This window comes from Eurypyga helias, unplaced genomic scaffold, assembly GCF_000690775.1.
Source record: "Eurypyga helias isolate BGI_N326 unplaced genomic scaffold, ASM69077v1 scaffold34316, whole genome shotgun sequence".
NCBI lineage: Eukaryota > Metazoa > Chordata > Aves > Eurypygiformes > Eurypygidae > Eurypyga > Eurypyga helias.
The window spans coordinates 2,450-24,490 of record NW_010256542.1 but is presented as its reverse complement, the minus strand read 5'-3'; the positions used below and the strand labels follow the sequence as shown (position 1 = coordinate 24,490).

Below are 22,041 nucleotides of genomic sequence, written 5' to 3'. Positions count from 1 at the left end.
TAGAGGGTGGTCCAACCGCTGACAGCTCTCCAGCGAACATGCGGTGGGAGAGTAAGTTACAAAGCTGCAGTTCGCCTTCTGCCTCCTTCCCCACTCTTGTGCCAGTGCACCTCGGGCTGCAGGGCTTGCTGCGACCGCTGCCGGTGGCTTGGTAAGCTTCCCCGCAGTGAGCAGGGCCTGCTGCTCGAGAGATGTTTGGGGCCAGCTTTGTCCTTCGTGACTAGGCAGCATCTCTGCAGGAGCCCCACTCCGATCCAGGCACTGGCGCGCTGCTGCATTGCTGTGCTCCTGAGCATGTTTGCCCAGAGAAAATAAAATCTTTCTCCTTTCCAGACCCCCATTCTGTCTGTTACCATGCCATGCCGCATCTATGATGTCCAAAATGTTTCAAAAATTGGGGATCGGGTCATTTTACATAGCCATGTTGTTGTTTCGCTTCGGTTTACATTTGTTTGTCAAATTAGGGTTTTGGTTTTATTTTACTCTCAGCATCCAAACAGCCGTGGGCTGTGAAATCCCCAGTGGACATTTCCCTGCCCTTTCTCACCCTGTGTGTGTTGCTGCTGCTCAGGCGGCAGAGCGGGTGCCTGCAAAGTCGGACTGCTGGCATCCGTAGGGACGCAGGTTGGCAACTCACGGATACTCAGGTACTGCGGGGTGGCTGCTGTCCCAGGCACTTACAGATCACTCTTTCAGTAGCTCAATAAATAAAAATTGCATCGTATACAATGGTCCCATGCCAAAGGCCCTTCTGGTGATTGACTGCTGAGTGCTAGTCTGGGTTAAGGCTGATGATGGTCAAACAGAGCACACAGAGGCGACATCAGAGAGAGGCACAGCTTTGTTGCTGGATTTGGCGTGTCTTTTCATTAAGGCAAGTTTTGACATGTAAAGGCTGTTCAGTCCATTTAACAAGTCTGATCCTTCCTCTTTTGATCCCTGATGCTTTCCCTGTTCTGCTGTCTGTCCTTCAGCCTTCAGGTCTTTATATATTTTCTTGGGTGAAATTTTACTGATTTTCCATTATCCCCATGACTAATAAAAGGTATCTAGCCGCAAGAGAGCAAGGTAAGACATGACAAAGGGAACATGTAAGTCCTCAGCAAAGGGCTGAACATGTTCAGCAAAGTGATGGGTATCTTGCTGCAGGCACCCTTGTCCTGGTTTCTCATCTTTACATGTCCTTTTGTTTCTGTCTGTAATGGCTGATCCTTGCTCCTGGCTCTTGACTCCTTTCCTGCATTTCCAAACTGTAGCTCCTGACAATGAACTTCCCTTCTTGCTTCATCTCAGTTTTTGCTCTTGTCTCCCCTCCTGGGAGGTGGCGAGTCTGGGAGGGGCATTTCAGTAGTCAGAACTTGTTAACAAGACAGCAAAAGAGCCATGAAACTGTCGGGGTTTGATTCTCACGCACAGAATGAGTTTGTAGCTGCCTTCTGCTGCGTCTCGGCTTGTTCCAGCACAGTGATGCGACAGCAGTACAGCAAAAGGGGACATCTTTGCCTCCTTGCTTCGGGAGTGGAATGAAGGGTGGTTGCTTGGGTGCATTTAGACTGAAGGTATGTTTTGCTTTTACGCTAAGGATTTATCTACATAAAGCTCTGGTTAATTTTTGGCAGAGATCTCCATGCGCGAGGAACATCTCTGGCTGTGTCCTGTGGCTACATGCTTTTCAGGATAGTTGGAGACCAGTGTGTAGACACTGAGCTGGTGGAGTACAGCAGTTTTATGTACAACACATGAGCTTCACTAAATTGACTGCAGTGTATAGCTGTGCCATTTACTGGTGAACACACTGGTGGAGTACTGACTCTTGTATTGCTTTTAAAATTCCTTAATACAATGTTTCAGAAAGTCATTGCAAAGTGAAACTTCCAATGCAAGCTTCCTAGAGTGTATCCCGATTTGGACTTTTGGCAGCTGTAGCTCCCACCTGGGCCCACCCTTTGCCATGCAGTACTGATCATGGCTCTTTACGTTCCTTGTGTGCGCCGAGGCTTCTTGCCTAGCCGGTTCAAGTCTCCCCATTTTGGGCTCGCTAGTGCTCTTCTCTCATCTTACCCTAGTCTTACCACCAAACCAGAATTAGTTCTACCTGCACAGTCTCCCTTTGTGAGTCCTTGTTTGCCAGCAGCCCCAACTTGGACTCTGCATTGCTAGTTTCTGCCCCCTGCTCTCATGCAGCCTCAGATGAACTCCTTGATGTTATTGCTCAGCTGGTCCCCATTCCTTTTTTCCCAGCAACCCAACTGGTACCCATCTAATTACCAGCTGGTCTCCCCATGTTGTGTCCAGCCTTAACTTCTGCCCTTCCCACAAAACCCACCAACACGCTCCCTTTTTCTCCCTTGCTGGTTCAGTCCTCTTCCAGAACTGACTCTGGTTTCTGTTACTCCATCAGCCACCTCCTGTTGTGATTTCATGAGGCATCTTACTGCAATCTGCTCTTTCTGTCCTGCTCCCCTTCACTCTGCATCAGCTGGTGTCTGCATACAGTCCAGGTGAGGTAATGGGAAAACATTGGCCAGCTCTCAGTCCTGTAGTCACCTGGAACAATCACCTGGGGAGGGTCTGGCTGCCCTGTAAGCCCAGGATGGAGTGTGGCAGTCTGACCTGGAGACACACAGCCTGGGAGAAGCTCCTAAGTGCCCAGGAGGGCAGATAGCACAGCCCAGCACATGGCTGGGGCCGCAGTGATCGGCTCGGGTTGGTAGTTGGAGTCTTTCTGAAGGTGGGTACTTTTGGCTTTGCAGGCAGTTATTAGACTATTGTAAATTGATTGGGTTGATAAGCCTATTAAAAATCTGACTTTAGGCTGTTAGGTGTTTATGCAGAATCTTTTCACCTCACAGTGTGACTAAAAAGGGGAAAACAATCCTGTGTGACTCTGCTGCTGCCTAGAAAGCAAATGAATCAAGTGTTTTGTTAACTTAGACAACCCCTAAAGCTGAGAAGCACAGTTTAGCTTGGGCATCCCCATGCCCGTGTCTGTCTGGGGTCTTCCTGACATCCCAGAAAGCAGCTGGGACAGGCTGTGTGACGTGTCGGAGGAGCCTATGCTGTACTCGGTAGTCACCAAGTCCTTTGCAAAGAGTTACCTGTATTTTGAACTGCACTGGCGTCTTGCTTAGCCTCACCTGCCCTGGAAGGGGCAGGCAGCTGTGCTGCTCTCAGGGTCAGGAGTTTTTCCCATTTCTAGCCTCGCTTTATTCTAGAACATTTTACAGTTGCTTGTTTGAGTTTAAATAGTTCGTGTTTTGTCCCTGGTGCTTGATCTCCTGATACAGTTCCAGGTTTTTGGTTCTTATCCTAGAGTGGACCCTGTTTTTCCTGATTACTCAGTAGCCTTTCTCTGTACATGTTCCAGCGTGACTTAATTTAACTTGTACAGGGATGACCAAGACAGTCACCCCATCTCAGAGACATAGCAGTGCTTCTGTGGCTCGTGTTAACCCTTCCGCCATGGAGGTGTCCTGGAATCTGCCTCTTTGATCCAGCCAGAGAAGGGCTTAAAGAAAAACGGTTGCTGAGACAGTGATTTTCTTCTCTTTTTCCCCCCACTCACTAGAACACTGTGCTGTAGTCCAGGCTCCCCAGCAAACACATACTCCAGGAGCCCTCTGCCTGCCTTTACGCTGATCATTTGTGCCGCTGAGACGGAGCTATAGTCAAAACTAAAGATGCCGCTCTTCTTCCGCAAGAAGAAACCCAGCGATGATGCTCGGAAGCGCCTTGAATACCAAATGTGCCTGGTGAGCGATGCTGAGGTCTTTCCTGTTCTCTGTGTCTAGTCCTGGGTGCCAGGTGAATTGGTACGTCCCCTGCGTTGCCAGTAACCATGTCACTGATCCCACAGACAGCAGATTGTCTTCCTGATGTACATCAGAGAATTCCTGCTTCCCTGTCTCCCTTTGCCCTCCCACCCACAGCTCCCTTTTGTGCCGCTTCTGTCCCTTTCTGCTGCTGTGGTTCCACCTAACATCCTCCACCCCTCCTGCCACCCTGCATCTGGGACCCTGTCTCTCCTTTCTCCTCCATGCCCCTTCGCTCTCACAGATCCCCCAGCTTGCTTTTCCTACCCAGGAACCTGGGACATCCCCTTTCCCATCATAACTGCCTTTTTTTTTGCCCGTCTTCTGCTTCTCATTATTATTTCGTTTATTCCTATCATTCAGAGGATTAACTTGTCAGATGCTGCTCTTTGTTTTCCTGGACTGAGATTTGGCCAGGATCCTCTGGGGTCGATCCTCAGCAGGTTGCTGTCGTGCCACTGGGGTCGGCAGAACTACCTGCCTGACAGCAGCCCCAGAAACTCCTGCAGAAATTCATTTATTGCACCAAAAGGTGTTTTCTACAGTTTGGTTTCCTGGTTGCTTTTCCTTGCTGCAGCTGTGGCAGCACACACTTTGTTTCCAGCATTGTCACTGAGTTAGCTGCAGCAGGGGACTGTCACTGCATGTTCTAGGGAGGGAGCAGGTGAGTAGTGCAGTCAATACGCAGCAACAGGCTGTACGTTTCTGCGTGGTCTAATTCTCTGAGTGCCTGCCTTCTCTCTCCAGGCAAAGGAAGCTGGTGCTGATGACATTCTTGACATATCCAAGTGTGAACTCTCAGAGGTATGTTCCACAACTTGCAGTATGAGCTCGCAGGTCTGCCTTCTCTCTGTGCTTCTTGTTACTGTCCCATTTAGTGTCATGTCTATGACAGAAGTGGCCTTGTTACTGCTCTGCTTCTTCCCAGGACTCCTGAGCTCTGGCTTTCAGGTGAGGGTGGCTTCTCCTTTTTTTTTGTGGGAGATTGCCTGTCCTACCTGGGGCTTCCAGGGCATTTCTGTCCTGGGAATGCTTTTTCATTTGACAAGGTGGGAAGAGTGGAGTGGTCTCATATCCTCCACCAGTACCTTGGTAGGACCCTACTTCGGGACCTCATGGCCTAATTTTGCAAGTCAAAATGGAATTTGTTTGCCAAAGGCTGACTGTTTCTAGTCTCTGAGCTGCAAAGTCTGCCACCGGCGCTTATTTTTCCGTACAAGTGAAAATCCTTGGTTCCAGGCTGCTGGTTAAGGATGGAAATCTCAGTTCCAGCTTGGCTTCTTTCATGTCAGCCAGCTAAATTAGAAACAAGCTGTCTGCTGGAGAGTGAGCGGTTCGTGACAGCTTGCCAGGCTTTCAGAGGAGACACGGCTTTTCGTTCTGGCAGCCAGGCAGTGCTGTTAAGCAGAAGTTCTATTTCACTTTCCATTTTTATTCATGGTCCTGTCCTTTTAAAACACGTAGGTACCTGTGTAACCTTTTGTCACAGGATGCCTTTGCCAGACAAGCTAATAGATACTGCACTGCTCTTTGGGGAGAGATTTGGGACCATCCTGGAGAGGATAGCTGTCTGCTGTGCAGTGTGAAACGGCTTTGCTGAGACTTTGGGATGTTTTGTTCCAACATCTGATCCAAGCCAACAGCATCTTGTGGGTAGGTTTGTGAGCTGTGCGGGACGGTCTGTGAGGCAGTCTGGGTACAAAGGTGGCACACAGAAGATGCACACTGAGCCAGCTCCATTCCTAGATGCAGCTGGTCTTGGATCCCCAGGGGCTCCTTTTGGATTGGTACCATAAAACTCTGTCTTGCTTGTCTTCTTTTTAGCCTTCACAGTTTCTGTAAATAAAGTGAGGCATCAGTTTGGTTTTAAAATTAACTCTGGGCAGCAGTTTGGGCAATGCCAGTTCCATGCTGCAGAGCAGGGCAGGGTGCTCAGAGCCTTGGCTGGTGTGGGCTGAAATTGCTGCAGCGTCCCTTTTCTGACTGCCCCTCTCTTGCAGAGCCCAGGACAAAAGGACACTCCATCCTGCCTGTTGCTCACCTTTCTCAGCCCACTGTACCGTGTTTGCCGAGGGTGCAAAACCGTAGAATGTATTTGTATGGTGGATAAGTGAAAATACACCTCAACTATTGAGTCATCTGCACATTGAATATTAAATTATGCAAGCTTGGAGTCCTGCCTGAACGCCAGGCCGTTCTGTGCTATGGATGGCACTGTGGTGTTGTGGAGAGCCACCACAAGCTGTTTAAATGGAAGCTAACCGGGAAGAGCTGGCATCCCGTGCTAAAGCCAGGAGCCAGTGATTTGAAGGATCACCTGTGTTTTCATTGAAGTTAATTACTCACATTTTACAGGCGGATACTGTAGAAGTGCTTACGAAGATAATATCTTGAAAAGTCTGACATAACTATTTTTAAATCGTTTTCAGGTTCCTTATGGGGCCTTTGCAACTTGTAAAGTCTTGCAAAAAAAGGTAATGTTGCGATCAGAAATTATTAGATAATTCTATTGTTATGCTCGAGTGTTACTGTTGTGTTTGAAACGGCTGGATGTGGTTGTTTATATGTTGCTTCAGAAGTTTTCTCGTAATGAATTTGGCCACTTGTACAGTACTACATAGAGAGCAGTTTGGGTAGGACTAATCCTGCCCGTGCACTTTAGAGCTAACTTTTGTCATGAAAGGCGAGGTGATTGTTTCTATCTTAGCCTGTCTAATGATACTTCTCATGTAAGACACTAGGCTTTATTTAGATCTCATGTTAAGTATTTGACCTTCTGTGAAAATCCATTTATTTTAATGTTTTATATGGTACTGAATAAGGTAGTAAGCTCCTATACAGCCTCTGCAATTAAATCTCAACAAATGTGCTTGTTCTAGACAGCAGCTTCTCTTGTGTTCATGTTTCAGTGGGATTTTTCCTCCTCAGGTGCTGATTATCCATACGAATAATCTGACATCTTTAGTTCCAAAGTCCTGCAGCCTCCTGAGTCTCATAACGCTGAAGGTAATTGTCATTCTTAACAGTTGATCTGCAGCCTATTTCCTTGCCTTCTAGCTGCAATAAAACACACTAGCCCAAATAAATCCCTTCTGCCTGACTGTCTTCGCCAAGGATAGGTAACAAGGTGTGAAGCCTGGCTTTCCTAGGTTTGCCTCCCACACAGACAGCTAGCAGTCACCGAGAGGTCTGTATGAAATCATAGTCAGTGCCAGGACTCATTTATCCTCTTCATAATCCCACACTTTCCCCCTCAACGGTGTCTCACGAGGGTGGTCAGTCAGGACTGAGTGTGTTATGGGTTAGATCCATCTCTATTCTGCACCGGTGGGTCGTTTGAGTGTGAACGAAACCGGTGGTGGGTGTGATGAGGCTGTATTGCTGTACCTGCCAGGTAAATGCTGAGGGATTCCAGCTCCACCACCCTGGTGCTGCGGTTCCACAAGAGGCAGAGTCACTCCGGCCACTCACCTCTCCCGGTGGAGGAAGGTCTCCAGGCACAGACCTGCCCTCTCCCTGTGCCAGTGCTGGTGTTGGAGCAGTTCAGCTCACTGATCCTGTAGAAAATGCCTGTTTTCTGCCAGGCTGGCTCCATGGAGACGATTTACCAGTTCTGTCAAACAGCTCCCTTGGTGTCACTGCTCTCCCTAGTCTTTTCTTTGTTTATCGATGTATAGAGGGTTTTCAAAAGACCTACAAGACCCAAGTGTCTATGTCTCCTTGAAAACCTGTGCCACTTTTCAAAGCCCCATTGGAAGGGAAGTAATTTTCATTGCCAGATAATTCATGACCTTTCATTCTTGCACTGTGACATCTTCTCCCAACCTTGTTCGGTGAAATCATCTACTCTTGCAGGTTCTAGATCTGCATGACAACCAGCTGGCATTGCTGCCTGCTGACATTGGCCAGCTGACATCTCTTCAGGTAACTTACTTGCAGCTGCATGTCAAGTGTCTGCAAAGGGCGTGTTACAGGGCAGCAAGAATAAGGGGTTACTGCTAATTATTTTATAGTTAAACACAAATGATGGTGCTCATATTGTCAGATCTATCTTGTTGACTTGGCATCTGTTGAACTGGCTGTTGGAGAGGGAGAGCAGAAGAGCAGGCATGATAAATTGCAGAGTCGCAGCTTAGTGCAAGGGCTGTCAGTCCAAACGGCTCGCACTGCCGAGTAGGTGATAGGAGCAAGCAGAGCTGGAGCTTCCAGTCCTGTTGGTTTCCCAAAATACTGAGGCTTTACCATTCTCCCTGGTGTGAGTAGTTGAGAACTCAGTGCAGCGTTGTAGTGCACACTGAAGGTCCCCTCTGCTTGGGGTGCCGCTGTGGGAGCCGGGGAGGGGGAGTGCTGCCTGGGAGGGAGGATACTGCTTCCCAGTTCCTGTGTTCAGCACCTCCTGCTGCTGTGGGCTGTGAACAGGGTTCCTCACTGCATGCGGTAGCTTGACATACCTAGACCCAAGGAAAATAATGTCTTTTTAACCCAGAAAATACTGTCTAAACCTAATTTCAGGTTGTCCTGTGTCTGAGAATAGTCCCAACAGCACAGGTGTGTAGAAGACCTGAGACTTGTGTAAAGAATATCTTAAATATCTGTTCTGTTATTACCTTAGGTCCTAAACCTTGAAAGGAATCTTTTAAAATGTCTTCCACACTCTATAGGAGACCTTGCCCAGCTCCAGATGCTCAGTGTGAAAGGTATGGCACTTGTTTCTAGTCGGTGCTGTGGGCAAAGCATCATTTATTATCCGGGTCATGTTGAGCTGCAGCAGTAATTGTTCCTTTTGAGCAAAGCAAGCACCAGGTGGTTTACACTGTGAACACTAAGGAAGAACACAAGAAAGATCGGAATTCAAGCAGTTGGCAGGGCAGGAGAAATCACCTAAGCTGAAAATGACTCTTAAAAATTCCCCAAGTTATTAGGAGTAACTAGGGTTGTTCGGCTGCTTCTTAGCAAACGCACTCACTGGCTGCCTTGGTTCCCTGCTGTGGGGTTCAGCTCATGGCTCTTGGGACAAACGTGCTCCAGCTGATGTTTTCATTCAGCTCATTTTCTCAAGGGAGACATGGTCGGGGCATCATGCCTGCTCCATGTCCATGGAGCATGGGACCCACTGCGAGCTGGGAGCACTGTGTGTGCCCTGCAAGGAGTCCCAGGCCAGGGTTTGTCCTCTGCTGGGTGATAATTTAGACCAGCCTAAGAAATCCGTCTGTGCAGATTCCAGTGTAAGAAAATGAGTAGGTGTTTGGCAGAAGCAGTTCAGCCAATTGAGCAGAGCAGTCATCCTGGATAAACTGGGTCCACCGACACCTGGAGCTCAGCTCTGTGAGCCTGTGTAGCCCCACCAGGTTTGCTCAGCCTTAACACAGAGGTCACAACCGTTCCTCTTTTTAAGACTCCTGGACATTTTCCAGATAGGCAGTGCCATAAATCTGGGAGAAAAAGGAGACTTTGTTACTGGGAGCTGTTGCTGAAACGGGAGGAAATGAAGGGTGAGGAGCTTGGGAGTGCAGCTCAGTTCATTGCTGTATCTGTCTGCAGCACCTGGCCTCTGACCCTTAGATGTGCAGTCCCACACTCAGTCCCCTTTCTCCCATCTCTGGTACTTGCACCGGAGGGAAGAAGGCTCTGTGTTACAAATACTCTCCCGTGAAGAGCACAGATCCAGCCTGCAGCAGGGACCTGAGCTCAGAGGGTCGTTTCGGCATGAGGAACTGCTGCTGGGCTTGTGCACGTGGGTTGTGTGCAAGTAGATCTTGATCTCCATTTGCCTTGCTGGGCAATGGCAGCCTTTGGGGCGCTCCTGTGACCCATGGCAGCCCCATCCTGGCAGTGGAGTACAGAAAATGAGTCAGTTGTATGGTTGTGTTCCAGCAGATGAACTTGCTGGGTGCCGTGCTGGAAAAGTGGCGTGGTACTAAATGACTTCTCTCTCTCTAGGTAACAAGCTGAAGGAGCTGCCCGCTACAGTGAGCGGCTTGCGGAGTTTGCGCACACTGGATATCAGCGAGAACGCGCTGCAGGAGCTGCCGCGGGTGTTGGCTCACATCCGCACGCTGGAGGTACGCACCCAGCCGGCCCTGTCTCTCGCTCCCCTTCGCTGGCGGTTTGCTCTGCTGCAGCCTGCTTCCCTTCCTCCTTGCTCAATACGATACTAAATTTAGCATAGAAAGTGAATTTTTAGGGCTTGGGCAGGACCCAGTGTGGGGATTTTAACAAGGCTATATGCAGTTGATGGTCCCAAAATAGCTTTTGCATGTCCTTCCTGCTCTGCTCTTTTCTGATCACTTTTTGCTAAGGTGTAACCATGGCAAAAGTAATCCCCAGGGAGTGACCCCAGGTGTTTTCTGCCAGAGCTGCCCCTCTGGGAGCACGAACTCTGCCTGTGGGCGCACGTTGACTCAGCCGCTTTCCACCAAGACTGATTCTAAATGAGCAGATGGGATGCTTCCGACGAGGTTTTTGCCGCCGCTGCCGTGATGGATCTCTGACTCATTGTCAGCCTCTGTAGATTTCTGGCTCCCTGGAGCCTGCCCATTCAAAATGGGACAAGCATCAAGATTTTTATGGATGTGTTACCTTCTGGCTGCCAAACCTGTCAGTACTAACCTGTCAGGCAACAGGGCGGTCTCAGACCCCAGCATGGAGGATGGGAATAAATGCTCTCCTGCCTCGAACACCCGACATCAGGCTTCACTTCTGCTGGGGGCAGTCTCTGTGCAGCTTGCTCCCCTGTGCTTGATGAAGTGATTCCATTCTGGGCCTTCTGTTAAGCCCTTCTCTGCAGGAGGCAACGTGAGGGCTTTTTCGTGGCCACAGTAGGAAGAAAGAGCAAGTGGTCCTTCCGCTTGTTCTTACTGGCACCCCTCCTCTCCCCATGCCCGTTACATCACCAGCCCTTGCATGTGTCATGCTTAAGGGCTCCAGCATACAGAATTTAGTAGAATATTTTTGTAACTGAGAAGCACAGTGCCCTCTTGTGTTTAAATCCGAAGCAGAGATGTCTTCATGAGGGAGATGAAGGAAGCTCAGAAGCTCCCAAATAAGAGGCAGTGGAGTCACCTCTGAAAGGTGTCAAACACCCGATGGAAACTCAATGCAAACTTGTATTTATGTCAGAATTTAGGGTAATGTGAAATTACCACTCTGTAAGTGATGTTCGGGGAGCTGCAAAGATAACTGCAGCTGGACTCTGGTTGGGCCACCAGCATAACCTGCAGCTCTGTGTGTTCTCTTTTGGAGACGCTGACCTTGGATGCTTCTTCCATGACCTACCCACCGCCTGATGTTTGCGGGGCAGGTACGGAGTCCATTCAGCAGTTCCTCTGCAAAGGTAAGCTGGGAGAGCCTGCGGATGAGAACGCGGGGGTCTGCACTGGGCTCTCACTAGGTGCTGGGGTGTGCTCGGAGATTGCCTTAATGAAGAATAAACATGGGGTTGGCTCTGCCTGTGGTGGTTTCTGATGCACACGTGGCAGGCTGGGCAGGCAGCAAAACAGGAGCCCTCCCTTGAGACTTGGTTCTTACTGTCACACTGAAATCTGTCATGATTTTGTTAGAAGACCAGAATAACTGAGCCAGAGACTGTCTGAGTGACCATAAGAAGTCATTTCATCTCCCTGAGTCTGTGCTTTCTTAAGTGGGAGGATTAGGTATTGTCCAGGTCTGGCTGCCCTGAGACAAGGAGATAGAGCCCGCAGTCGCTCAAGGTCCCTTCTACCCTCATTTTCTGTGAGAAGGGACTTGAGGGCTGCAGACTGATGGTTTGTTCAAAGAAAGATGAAAACAGATGGAAAACTCAGAGGACAAAAGTAATGTGCTATGAGTTTGTAAACACCGAGTTTGGTACAGATGGGAGGGTTTAGAAGAGGCTTTATGCAGGGGAGGTGCCTGGCCAGACATGGTGCTAATCCCTGAAATAAAAGGTCAGTCAGCACTTATGGGCAGTAACGTTTGCAGCCTTGCAGACATCAACATACCTGTACCCGTGTGAAGGAGGCATTTCTCTCCTAGCTTTGGTTGTCTTCCTGGTGGGAAGAGGGCAGCACTGTCTCCTCTCAGCGTCCCGCTGTCGAGCCTGCCGGAGCTGGGGGAGCCCTTTCGGGCGCTCAGCTGTGCGTGAGGAGAGGGGGCACAGCTGGAAGCAGCCTCACGCACCAGCCAGCCCTCAGCCATGCTGCCAAGGAGGTCTTTAAGCACCAAATGTTCTTGTTTTGTGTCTGATACCTTCCAGAGTGTGGAATTGCGTACTATCCTCCCTCGCAGTATCCGCTCCCCGCGCTGGAGAGTGATGGAGGAGGGACGTCAGGGGATGGGGTGGACGGGGCAGTGCAGAAGTACTTGGAGGAGGAGAGCAAGTGGCAGGTGAGGCTGCACCACGTGTGAAGTTGTGCGAGAGGGTTTTGGATTTGTCTGTCTGCTCCATCAATGGATCTCACAGCCCTTAGCACACTATCCCTCATCACCTTCCCGCCACGAGATGTGTCTTTTAGGCCCCAGGGAGCACCAGTGCCCAGCAGCAGGCATAGGGCATGGGGCTCGTCTCCTCCCTGACGGTGGGGATGGTGTTACCTCACTGACTCCTGGAAAACACATTGGAAAGGCCTGTCCCTGTCCTTGAAAGCAGTGATGCAATCAGGGCCGGGGGTGACAATGTGACACCGTGTGTGTCGCATGGTAACACGTGTGGTTTTTTGGGGGGACAGCAAACTCTAGAAGAACCTCGTGATTCCCAGCCAAGTGCCGGGTGTGTTCAGCCCTACCTGGGGAAGGTGAGGCTAGAGCTGTAGTTCTGACAAGCTGTGTTATCTCTGTGCTGTTCAGCATGTACGGAGTAAACGTCTTTGCCCCTGGAGAAGCATGAAGGACCCAACTTTGTGGCTGCGTTAATCTTCTTGTGCCTTTGGTTGGTGTCTTTATTCAGACAGGGGAAGATATAATGTGGGCTAATAATATCTACAAAGAATTTCTTCTGGGAGTAAATCTCTACTAATATTGCTTATCTTTCAGAACAAATTCTTGGATTATGAGAAGAGGAAGGTAAGGATGAACCCTGCAAATGCTTTGTCTGCAGAATAGCTCCACCTTTTTTTCATGCTTTCCATCCCTTTATCCAGTTTCTTAGCCAAAACTGAATGTTTTGAGAACTGAGTTCTTGCAGACCCCCCAGCACTGCTCACTCCTCACTGCAGAAGACAGGTGGGAGCGTGGGGGAATCACACAGCCGATGAGCTGCAGCCTCTCATGAGCGAGCGCTTCGGATTTAAATCAGTGTTTGCAGAGCTGGGTCGGGGGGCTCTCGCACCAGGTGGCTTTTTTCTTGCCTCTCAGTGCTGAAAGCCGTGATGGCTTTTCACATGAGTTGGGCAGGCGTGTGTGAGCAGTCCCTGCACAGACTGCTCAGTACGTCCCTGCCCCAAACTCCAGCCCGTACATGGCTCTTACCTTGGCCCTTTGCCTCCTAGTGCCACCGTTCCTGCTCTCTCTCGGCGTTCCTTGTTTCTGTCCTCCGTTCCCCTCACCTGGCTGCATTTTAGTTTGCTCTTCTTTTTAGTTCATTGGTCTTTGTTCCCCTGTGCAAGGCTCACTTTGAATAATCAGAAGCTCTTGTCATGCAGTTCACCTCTCCCCTTGGCTAGAGCTGTTGGCAGCTGGCTGCTGCCTTCGCTGTTGACTTCAGACAAGGGCGCCCCTTGCCACCTGGGGTTGCGCATCACCTTAATTCTGCGCTTCCCGCTGGATGCCTGTAGCGGCTGTTTCAGTTGTGTGGGTTGGTGCCCATGGACTTCGGCTTTGTGACTTTGAAATGAGTCAGTTTGGAGACCGCAGCAGCTTCTGCTTCACAGTGTTTGGGTTCTTAAGGAGGGAATATTCCATCCCCTGGTCAAGCCTCCTCTTTGCCCTTTGGCTTGCTTTCTTGTAGACTCGGGGCTTACTGTGCCTTGTTTTATGTTTGTGGCAGAACGCGTTCTTGCTCGGGATGGAGCACAGGCAGCACTTTAATGATTTCTGGCATTCATCTTCCTCCTCTCAGGAAAAAAAAATGCAGGAGAAGCTGGAATTTGAGTGGCGCCTGAGCATGGGGCAAAGAGAACACGCTCTGCTTGTTCAGCAGATCAACAGTCAGAAGGATGAGATACTGCAGACAGTGAGAGAGGTAGGTCTGCTCTGGGCAGGCCCTCTGCAATACACTGCCTTTCCTAAACCGACTGCTTTCTCCTTTGGTTCTCTTTTACCTCGGCCTAGGACCAGATGAGGCTGGAGGAGGGTCTGACGAAGCACCAGCGCTCTTTGGAGGAGGAGCGCCTGAAGCTGCTGCAGCAGTTGAAGCAAGCGGAGCAAGGCATTGCCAGCCGTATCCAGAAGCTGCTAGAGGACAACCAGAGGTAGGGCCCTAGGGTGTCTTGCACTGATTTGTGTCCCTCAGGAGCTCATGTTATTTTGTCCCATTCTGGGCAGTTCATTGTGCCCTTTCTGCATGCTATGGAACTGGTCAGGATCCATGTCTGTAGCTGGTGCCTTGGCTGTTGAACTGACAAAGTCCCTTTTAAAGGAAATGGAATTTGACACCTTAAGAATCTGTGTTTCGGACATATGTGTGCTGTTGGAGTTTTGCAGTGCTATGGAAAACATTTGAATTCCTCACAGAAGATGCACATTTGGCATATTTGCACGTTCCGCTGCGTAGGTCTGCTGGATGTCCTGCTGGGCTGGTGCTGCCGCAGGGCTACCAGCCCGCTTAGAGCTGCTCTTCTGTGCATGAGAAGCAGAGTCTTTTTCTGCCCGCTGGGTGAGTAGGATGTCCTGCTTGGATTGATGAAAACCTCTTATTTTATCTTTTTTTTTAGGCAAAACCAAAATTCAGACATTCTGAAATCCTTGGAGAATGAGAGGTGAGTCTTCTCGAAATAAGCTCTTCTAGAAAAGGGGCAAGAAGCTGGGAAGAGGGCTGGGACCTTCCTTTCAAAACCACCACTCAACCCACCTTAAGTCAGGGGAGGTTCATCGCATACCTGCAGCTGGTACTGGTCACTGCTGGAGGCAGAACACTGGGCTAGATGTGCCTGCCCTTACCCAGTGTGGCAAACCCAATGGGGTGGTGACTTTACCTCCTTTTCATCTCTGAGTGGTCCTAATTAAGGATTTTCAGAACAAGACCCTGTATTCCACTGTCAAGGACCCACAGAAATCCTACGTCTGTTGGAAAGCAAGGCATTGATGAGGATGGCCCAGTGATGTGTGCAGGCTGGGAGGAGTACATTGAAAGCAATTCTGCCATTCACCCAACCCTCTGAACTGACTTTGCCACCAAAATCGGTTGTCCCCTGCTCTCCCCTGCCTATATGCTTCCCCCCCTCCTCTGCCAACTGTTTGCGCTGCAGCACAGCAAAGGGGATGGCGACACTGACCTGGCTGACACGAATCCCACTGTAGGTCAGATAGCTCTCCAGCCACACCAGTTCCTGATCTGTTAAGTGGCGTTGTGTGTACTGGAACAAGGACAGGGAAGGTGGGAATGGAGGCCAGGCTGCTGCTTTCAGTGGCACTGCTCACTTAGGTCAGCTCTAAAGTGCTTGTCAAGCCCCAAGAGAAAGGAAAGCAAGAAAAGGGACTGGCACCGTGGCTGGTGAGAGTGCCTGCACATCACATAGATGTTCTGTTCCTCAGGAAGATCAGCCTTCCAGGCTAAGAAGCAATTGTACCCATGCTTTTGAGCAAACTTGATGTTGTCTCCCATAGACGTAGGTGTTCCTTACCAAGAAATCACTGATTTCATATCTCTGCTAAGCCCTTGGCTTTCCTGAGCAGGCGACAGGGTGAGTCTGCCCAGCCTCTGGGCTCTGAGCTGGGCGGGTGGAGAGGTGAGAGTGCTTCTTTGCAGGGGTGGCTGAATTGGTCTCTTTTGCTTGGCAGAATAAGGATGGAACAGCTGATGGCAATAACGCAGGAGGAGACGGAGCATCTACGCAGAAGGGAAGTGGCCTGTAAGTCCAGACAGCGCCGGGGGGGTGAGGTGCAGGAAAGCCCCGGTTCCTCTGGAGATGCGCTGAATGGGTGGCTCCCTGTGCTCTGTCACGTGCATTCCTTTTGTGTGCATGCTCTGTGCATGGTGCAGCGGGGCAGAGCTGCAGGGGGGAGCGCTGCACGTGTGCCACTGCTGACCCACTGCTTCCACCGTCAGCTCGCTGCCGGTTCTCCTTGAGCTGCAGGCCGTGCTCCCTGTGTAGCTGCAGCAGGTCACACAAGGGGTTGGTGAGACTGGATGTAAGCACACAAAGCGCTCTGTATCTCAGTGGTAGCAGAAGTTAACTGCTCAGGATGGTGAGGCAGGAGGCGTGTGGTAAACAAGAATGGTGCCAGGGAGCCTTTTCTGCTCATGATGACCATGAACAGACCTGGGGTTGCAAGGGAAGTGGTGTGTGTGTTGGCACCCCAAGGGTGTGTTACTCTGAGAGGGATGGGCAGAGCTGCAGCCTGGCTGTGGGTCGGTAGGCAGTGACTGGGCTCCTCTGAGTGCTGGAGAGATGCAAGCACAAACAGAGTGGAATTTTTTCAGCTCATTTCCCAATAAGTAGCTACAATTCTTACAGCTGAATGAGTCTGCTCTGAAATAAATGAAATGTAAAAAGCAAGGACAGGTAGGAAATGAGAGAGAAGGGATGGTTAATTGCAAGTGATTGTAGCAGCAGTGGTAGATGAGCGCCTACTCTAGACACCGTGACGCAGACTGACGGCACTTCTGTCTCCTAGCTGCCATGCAACAAATGCTGGCCGAGAGCTACAAGAACAAGCTCATCCAGATGACCTACGAGTCTCGTCGGCAAGACCTCGTCAACCAGGCCTGCTCCAGGTACAGCGGGAGATGTCTGGGGCTGGTGGCACTGTTGTAAAGTCCCTTTCTTGCCAGCAGTCCTGCTGTAATTGCCATATATACACCCAGGAATTCCTGCAGCCACTGGAATGCAGCAGGACAGCTGTGTAAGAGCAGGTGACATTGCGATTTAAAAACTGTCAAACTTGATTAAATGAACCACCTTCTGTCCACACGAGTGTGCATGTTAATCACACCTTGGATGAACTGTCACTTTTTTTCGCTATTTTACTTTATACATTCTGCTAAATATGAAGGATGAAATCAGACTGGTCTTGTTCCTGTTTTGTTAGCCAGTTCAGTGTCAGACTCTGGCACAGAACTCCTTTCCTCACCTCCAGGGTTGTCTCGAGGATGCTGTTTGCATAGACATAGGACTTGTTGCACTGCTGTAGGTACAGAGAGCGTTCTGGCTCTCAGCATTTACAAGATTGTGAGGAATGTCAATCTGGCAACATCTGGCACTGAACAGAAACAACCTCGTGTACCTGTGACATGCCCAGCAGCGGGCAGACACGATCCTGCCTGCAAGTGCAGGCTATACATGGCCGCATTGTCGGGGTCTCCTTCGTCAGCACGCCCCTTCAGTGCAGCACACGGGTGTGCAAGTCCCTCACCTGAGCACTTGCTGGGGCGGCAGCAGCCCCTGCTTGGCCTTGGAGCTGTGCACATGCAGACAGCGGTGCTCCTGCTCTGGCTTGGTCTGTGGTGCAGGTTGGGTTTGGTTGTAGGGAAGGAGGTTTTAAATCTGTCAGCCTTCAGTAACCCTTGTTCAGTAGCAACTGTCTCCACCCCTGGATCCCCTGTTGTCTGCTTTTCCTCTCGTTTGCATCAAGAGTCTCAGGCCTAGCAGTAACTCCATGGCAAATCCATCTTCTTGCAGCCTAGCTGAGATGGACCAGAAGTTCCAGCAAATCCTGGCTTGGCAACAACTGGATCAGAACAAAGCCGTTAGTCAGATCTTGCAGCAGGTAGGCCAGGGAGCAAACTGCTTAGGGGGGGATCAAGGGAAAGCAGCTGCACGCAGAAGCAGGATTGAGAGTGGATCACAGAAGCAGTGGTGGCAGGGCTGGGTGATTTTCTGGGATACTGTGAGCTAAACTTTGAGAATCTCTGTTGTTCTAACAGCCTGCCTTGGGTGGCTGAAAGGAAGATGTGTTTATATTTTAACTAGACAGCAGGTTTTCAGAAAGGACAGCAGCAGAGACCGTAAGAAGGAAAACTGGTGTCATGATTAATAGAGAGGATTTTGAGATAGAAGCCCTCTCTTTTTGGTAGGTTTCCTGGGTGACTTGGGGCAAGCTGTCTACAGGAAGGTTTTCAAAGCCTCTGCTCCTTTTGAATACCTCATTTTGAACCCGAGACCTCTCATTTTTCAGAAGTGCTGAGCAGTCATGTGTTGTTTCACACCTGGGTGCTCAGTGCTGCTGAAAATGAGCGTTGGGGCTCATGCAGAGCATTCAGAATGTGTGTGTGTGAAGAACTCGACTGTAACTTCTGTGTTGGGATGGTGGGATCTAAATCATGGTGCAGTCAGGACACTTGCAGAGTTCGGGTGCTTGCACAGGAGCCGCTGCAAGGTAGCAGTTTCTCAGCCCATGTGCAGCTGCAGGAGAAACCTCACTAAGCACGATGCTGTCTGTCCCTTAGATTGAGATGCAGAAAGCTGCCTTTGAAGCTCTCCAGGTGAAGAAGGATCTTATGCACAGGCAGATCAGGAACCAGGTGAGTCAGCAACAGAGGGAAAAGCAACCAGTCCCTCAGCTCATACCGCCATTCGATGAGACTTCTGAGGAAGATCCACACACTGTGAGCATAGAGCAGCGTCTGGAGGAAATGAAGAGCTCTTGTATTGCGAAGAGCTCTGTAACAAAGTGTTGGGCAGTGCTGGTTGGTTACACTACAGTCTCCCAGCTCCACAGGAGGGTTTTAGATTCAGGGGAGCGGTGGAATTGCCGTTGCTTCAGTCGTCTCAGCACTACTGTGAAGTGCTGGCGAGTGGTCACTAGAGGCCAGACTTGCATTGGCTCCGTGGGGGTGGTCTGCAGTTGCAGGCACATTCCCTTCGGGTTGTGTACTTAGCAGGGCTGCTGTTTCCACCACTGCATCTCCATCCACATCGGAACTGCACCTTGAGCCATGAGTTCACCTTTTCTTTCCCATTCTTAGCCTACCTCTCCGAGCTCCATTCTGCAGAAGGTGCAATGAGATAGTCAGGGGGAAGAGCGAGAGCTGGTGGAGAGGGTAGTGGTGGTTGATGCACGAAAATGGGAAAGTGGCGGTGGTTGATGCGCGAAGATGGGGGCTGGTTTCTGACACGGTGCTCCAGAATCTTCCCTCTCCTGATCTAACGGTAGCAGAAAAGTCTCAGGTCAGGATTTCTTGGTGGATAAGCTTGAGAGCTTGAATATACTGAGTGACCAATCTCTGCATTGTGCTGGAAGCCTATGGACGGTGCACGGACAACCCAGGACTTGAGTCCAAGAACTCTCCATTGCTTGGGTTCACACTAAGAGCCCTGTGGTTTGCTCGCACTTGCTCTGTAAACACAGGGAGTTTGTTCCTTGATAGCGTGGCAGGACCTTTTACTGTTGAAATCCAGGCCAGCCCACAAGCATCCTGCATGGGCAGAGAGTGGGCAGGAGCCCTGGGAACCGCCTGCTGCAGCAGTTCCGTGGTCGGTGGCACGCGTTAAGCAGTGTGGCCTGGGGATGGTAGATGGCCTGGCAGATAGGTGAACTGGGCTCTCGGCTTGGCTTTGCTGTGGGATCTTGGGCAACTCATTCCACCTCTCTGTGTCTCAGCTGCCCCACCTGAAAGAGTACGTATCATTATGGGATGTGCTGGAGCATCTAGAAACCAGGACCGTGCCCCAGTTAACCTGCAGTTGGAGCAGTGGTGCTAGGAGGGCTCAGACAATCAGCTGCCTTCCGGAGCGGCTGCAAAAGGTCTGGATGAACGAACTGATTGCAGTGTGCTTCCAGACAGGTGTTGAGAGCAGAGAGACGATTAGAGAGTGGGGGACACAGCTCCCTGGGCAGGAGGTGACGAGCGACCCTAAGAGCGTGTGTCACAGAAGGACATTAGCAGGTTCCCCAAACTTCTGGGCAGCTCTGCAGTGCTGTCCCTCCCAGGGCAGCAGTTAGACCTCATTTTAAAAGAGCATAAATTAAAGTCTTTTCAAATGTCAGTAAAAAATGTTTCATCTTCTGTTTAGATTAAATTAATAGAAACAGAGTTATTGCAGTTGACACAGCTGGAGTTAAAGAGGCAAGAACTGGACACAGAGACGCTGCAGGTATGTAGGGCTCTGGGGCTGCCCCACCACCCTCTCTCTGCTCTGGGATCGCAAAAGCTCCACTTGCTTCTTTTGCTCCTTGCAGTTTCCACATGGTTTTACGTTTAGTCAGGAGGGTACTTGCCCACAGGACACCACAACGTGGTAACGTGGGAACACGGCTGCTGCTCCTACACATCTGCAGGCACTTTCAGGGGAGAGACAAACGAGCTGGCCCTGATAGCAGTGGGCAGTCCCAGGTTTGCTGGGGGAAGGATTTTGCGATCCAGTTGTTGGCTGTCCCGGAAACACCTGCCTGCCGCGCATCGCATGCCTTCTTACATTGCTGTGTGGTGTTTTGGTTCTAAATCCCTGCCAGTGACGGCCGTCAGCTCTCCCCCATCGTTTGTCTCCCAGGCTGCTCTGCCCCACCATCCCACCATTCAATGGGCTGACTTCATCAGCAGTCACACAGTGAGGAATATCAAGTTTGGCTTGGCTTTAGATTTCGTTATTACGCCTTTGTGTCAGTTGTTTTCTCGTGTGCTATTTGCCAGGTAGGTCACCTGTTTAGCGAGCCCAAAATCAGTAGCAGACACCACGTACGTGCCCAGAGTAGTGACCCAGCAGGCTGGTAGTGCTGCCTTGAGACAGGATTGCTGCTGAGCCCTGTGCTGGGCACCTCGGGGCGTGAGATCTGAGTTATGCCACCTTAACTCGTGCAGCTCCTCTGTGTAACGCTGCAGTGCTGGAGGCCTGATGGTGGGGGATGGCCCCAGGTTCATGCAGGGCAGACTGAGGAACCCAGGCAGGTGTAGACCGAGTGACACGGGACTTGGGCAATCCCTGTTAGGTGACCTCAGGAGCTCTGGAGGGGGGCAGGAGACGAGGCTCTGCACTCTCAGAACAGTGCCTTTGCAGCTTCTGCACACCAGGAAATGAGATGTAAGACAGCCTCATCGCTCCGGATACCTTGGCAGTCTAGAGCCCAAAGGTCCCTGCTGTGTCTGAACCCCCCGTGCCCACAAAGTGCTTTGGCAGAAGCTTTTCTGCTGTCACGCTCGATACCTCCCGTGCAGCAGACAGTTGTTTCTCCCCCAGCATACAGGTGCTTTAGTAGCGTGCTTGATAAATCGCTGGAAAGTGGAAGCACCAAAAGCACCCTGAGAAAGAGAGAGGTTAGCACAAGTCTTGTGAGGTCGGTTTGGGAGAGAGCGATCCCAGCGAGGCATCCGCGGCGCAGGTGGGCAGGAGAGCTCATCTCAGGGTTAGCCGAAGGGTTTCTCGTCTGGAGCAGCTCCCGCGTGTCGTTGGTTGGCCCTCTGGTCTCTGTGGAGGTCCTGATGCAGAAGAGCCTCCCTGCCTCCATCGGGGCAAAGCATCTCTGATCAGCTCATGGTGGGTTTGCTGGGAGAGGCAGGCATTCCCGTCTCCTGCTTAAACAGTGGGCCTTGGCCCCGTGCAGGGTCCAGCTGTGAATTGGCGAAGGTTTCCGCACCATTCTGTTGGGGGTCAGCCTTCTAACAACACCGTGCCCCTTTGTCCGTGGACACCTGAAGTCCTCGTGGCCGATGGCTTCAGGCCTCTGCTCGGTTAATGATCCTCCCAGGAGGTGCCAGCTGGCTGGGGCCGAACCATGCAGAGATGCCACATGGTCTGACATCGCTGAGACAATCGCCCTCTCCTCATTTCCAGCGGCGTGGCTGCCGTCACGGCTGACCTTGCCCTGGTACCCGCCGGGGCCTGGTGCGAGACCCCAGTGACGGCAAGCTTCCCGAAGGCGCGGGGAGGTTGCTGCCTTACCTGTCCTGCGTAGCGGCAGGCATCTAGACTCGGTTTCACGTGCTCTTTCAGTTGAGGAGGGGGACCACGAGCGCTTGTAACGCCACTGACAGAACTTCTGATGGAGTGATGAGGAGCTGCTGTGGGTCTGGGGCTGCCCGGGGTGTGCTGGGGGTTGGCACCACCGGGTAACAGTTGGTGCAGGACTGGAAGAAACGGGGCAGCTCGGGTTTGCTGTGCCGGCTGCTAGGGGAGGATCCAGGCTGGCTGCTCCGCCGGGCCGGGGGCCCGGGGGGGAC

General features: G+C 51.0%; 1 protein-coding gene across 1 annotated transcript in view; it reads left to right on the top strand.

The window, feature by feature from the left end:
- Positions 1-3,680: 3,680 nt before the first annotated feature.
- Positions 3,681-22,041, top strand: part of LRSAM1 (leucine rich repeat and sterile alpha motif containing 1) — a gene marked incomplete at its 3' end in the record, with an annotated part of 20,780 nt that continues 2,419 nt past the window's right edge. The window contains exons 1-18 of the mRNA XM_010153699.1: positions 3,681-3,752; positions 4,560-4,616; positions 6,242-6,286; positions 6,741-6,818; positions 7,668-7,736; positions 8,425-8,509; positions 9,753-9,874; positions 11,055-11,145; positions 12,046-12,176; positions 12,822-12,851; positions 13,846-13,968; positions 14,058-14,197; positions 14,660-14,704; positions 15,726-15,796; positions 16,563-16,662; positions 17,567-17,654; positions 18,334-18,408; positions 19,901-19,981. Coding sequence (XP_010152001.1) covers positions 3,681-3,752; positions 4,560-4,616; positions 6,242-6,286; positions 6,741-6,818; positions 7,668-7,736; positions 8,425-8,509; positions 9,753-9,874; positions 11,055-11,145; positions 12,046-12,176; positions 12,822-12,851; positions 13,846-13,968; positions 14,058-14,197; positions 14,660-14,704; positions 15,726-15,796; positions 16,563-16,662; positions 17,567-17,654; positions 18,334-18,408; positions 19,901-19,981 — 1,503 coding nt within the window. The remainder of the gene's footprint in view (positions 3,753-4,559; positions 4,617-6,241; positions 6,287-6,740; positions 6,819-7,667; positions 7,737-8,424; positions 8,510-9,752; positions 9,875-11,054; positions 11,146-12,045; positions 12,177-12,821; positions 12,852-13,845; positions 13,969-14,057; positions 14,198-14,659; positions 14,705-15,725; positions 15,797-16,562; positions 16,663-17,566; positions 17,655-18,333; positions 18,409-19,900; positions 19,982-22,041) is intronic.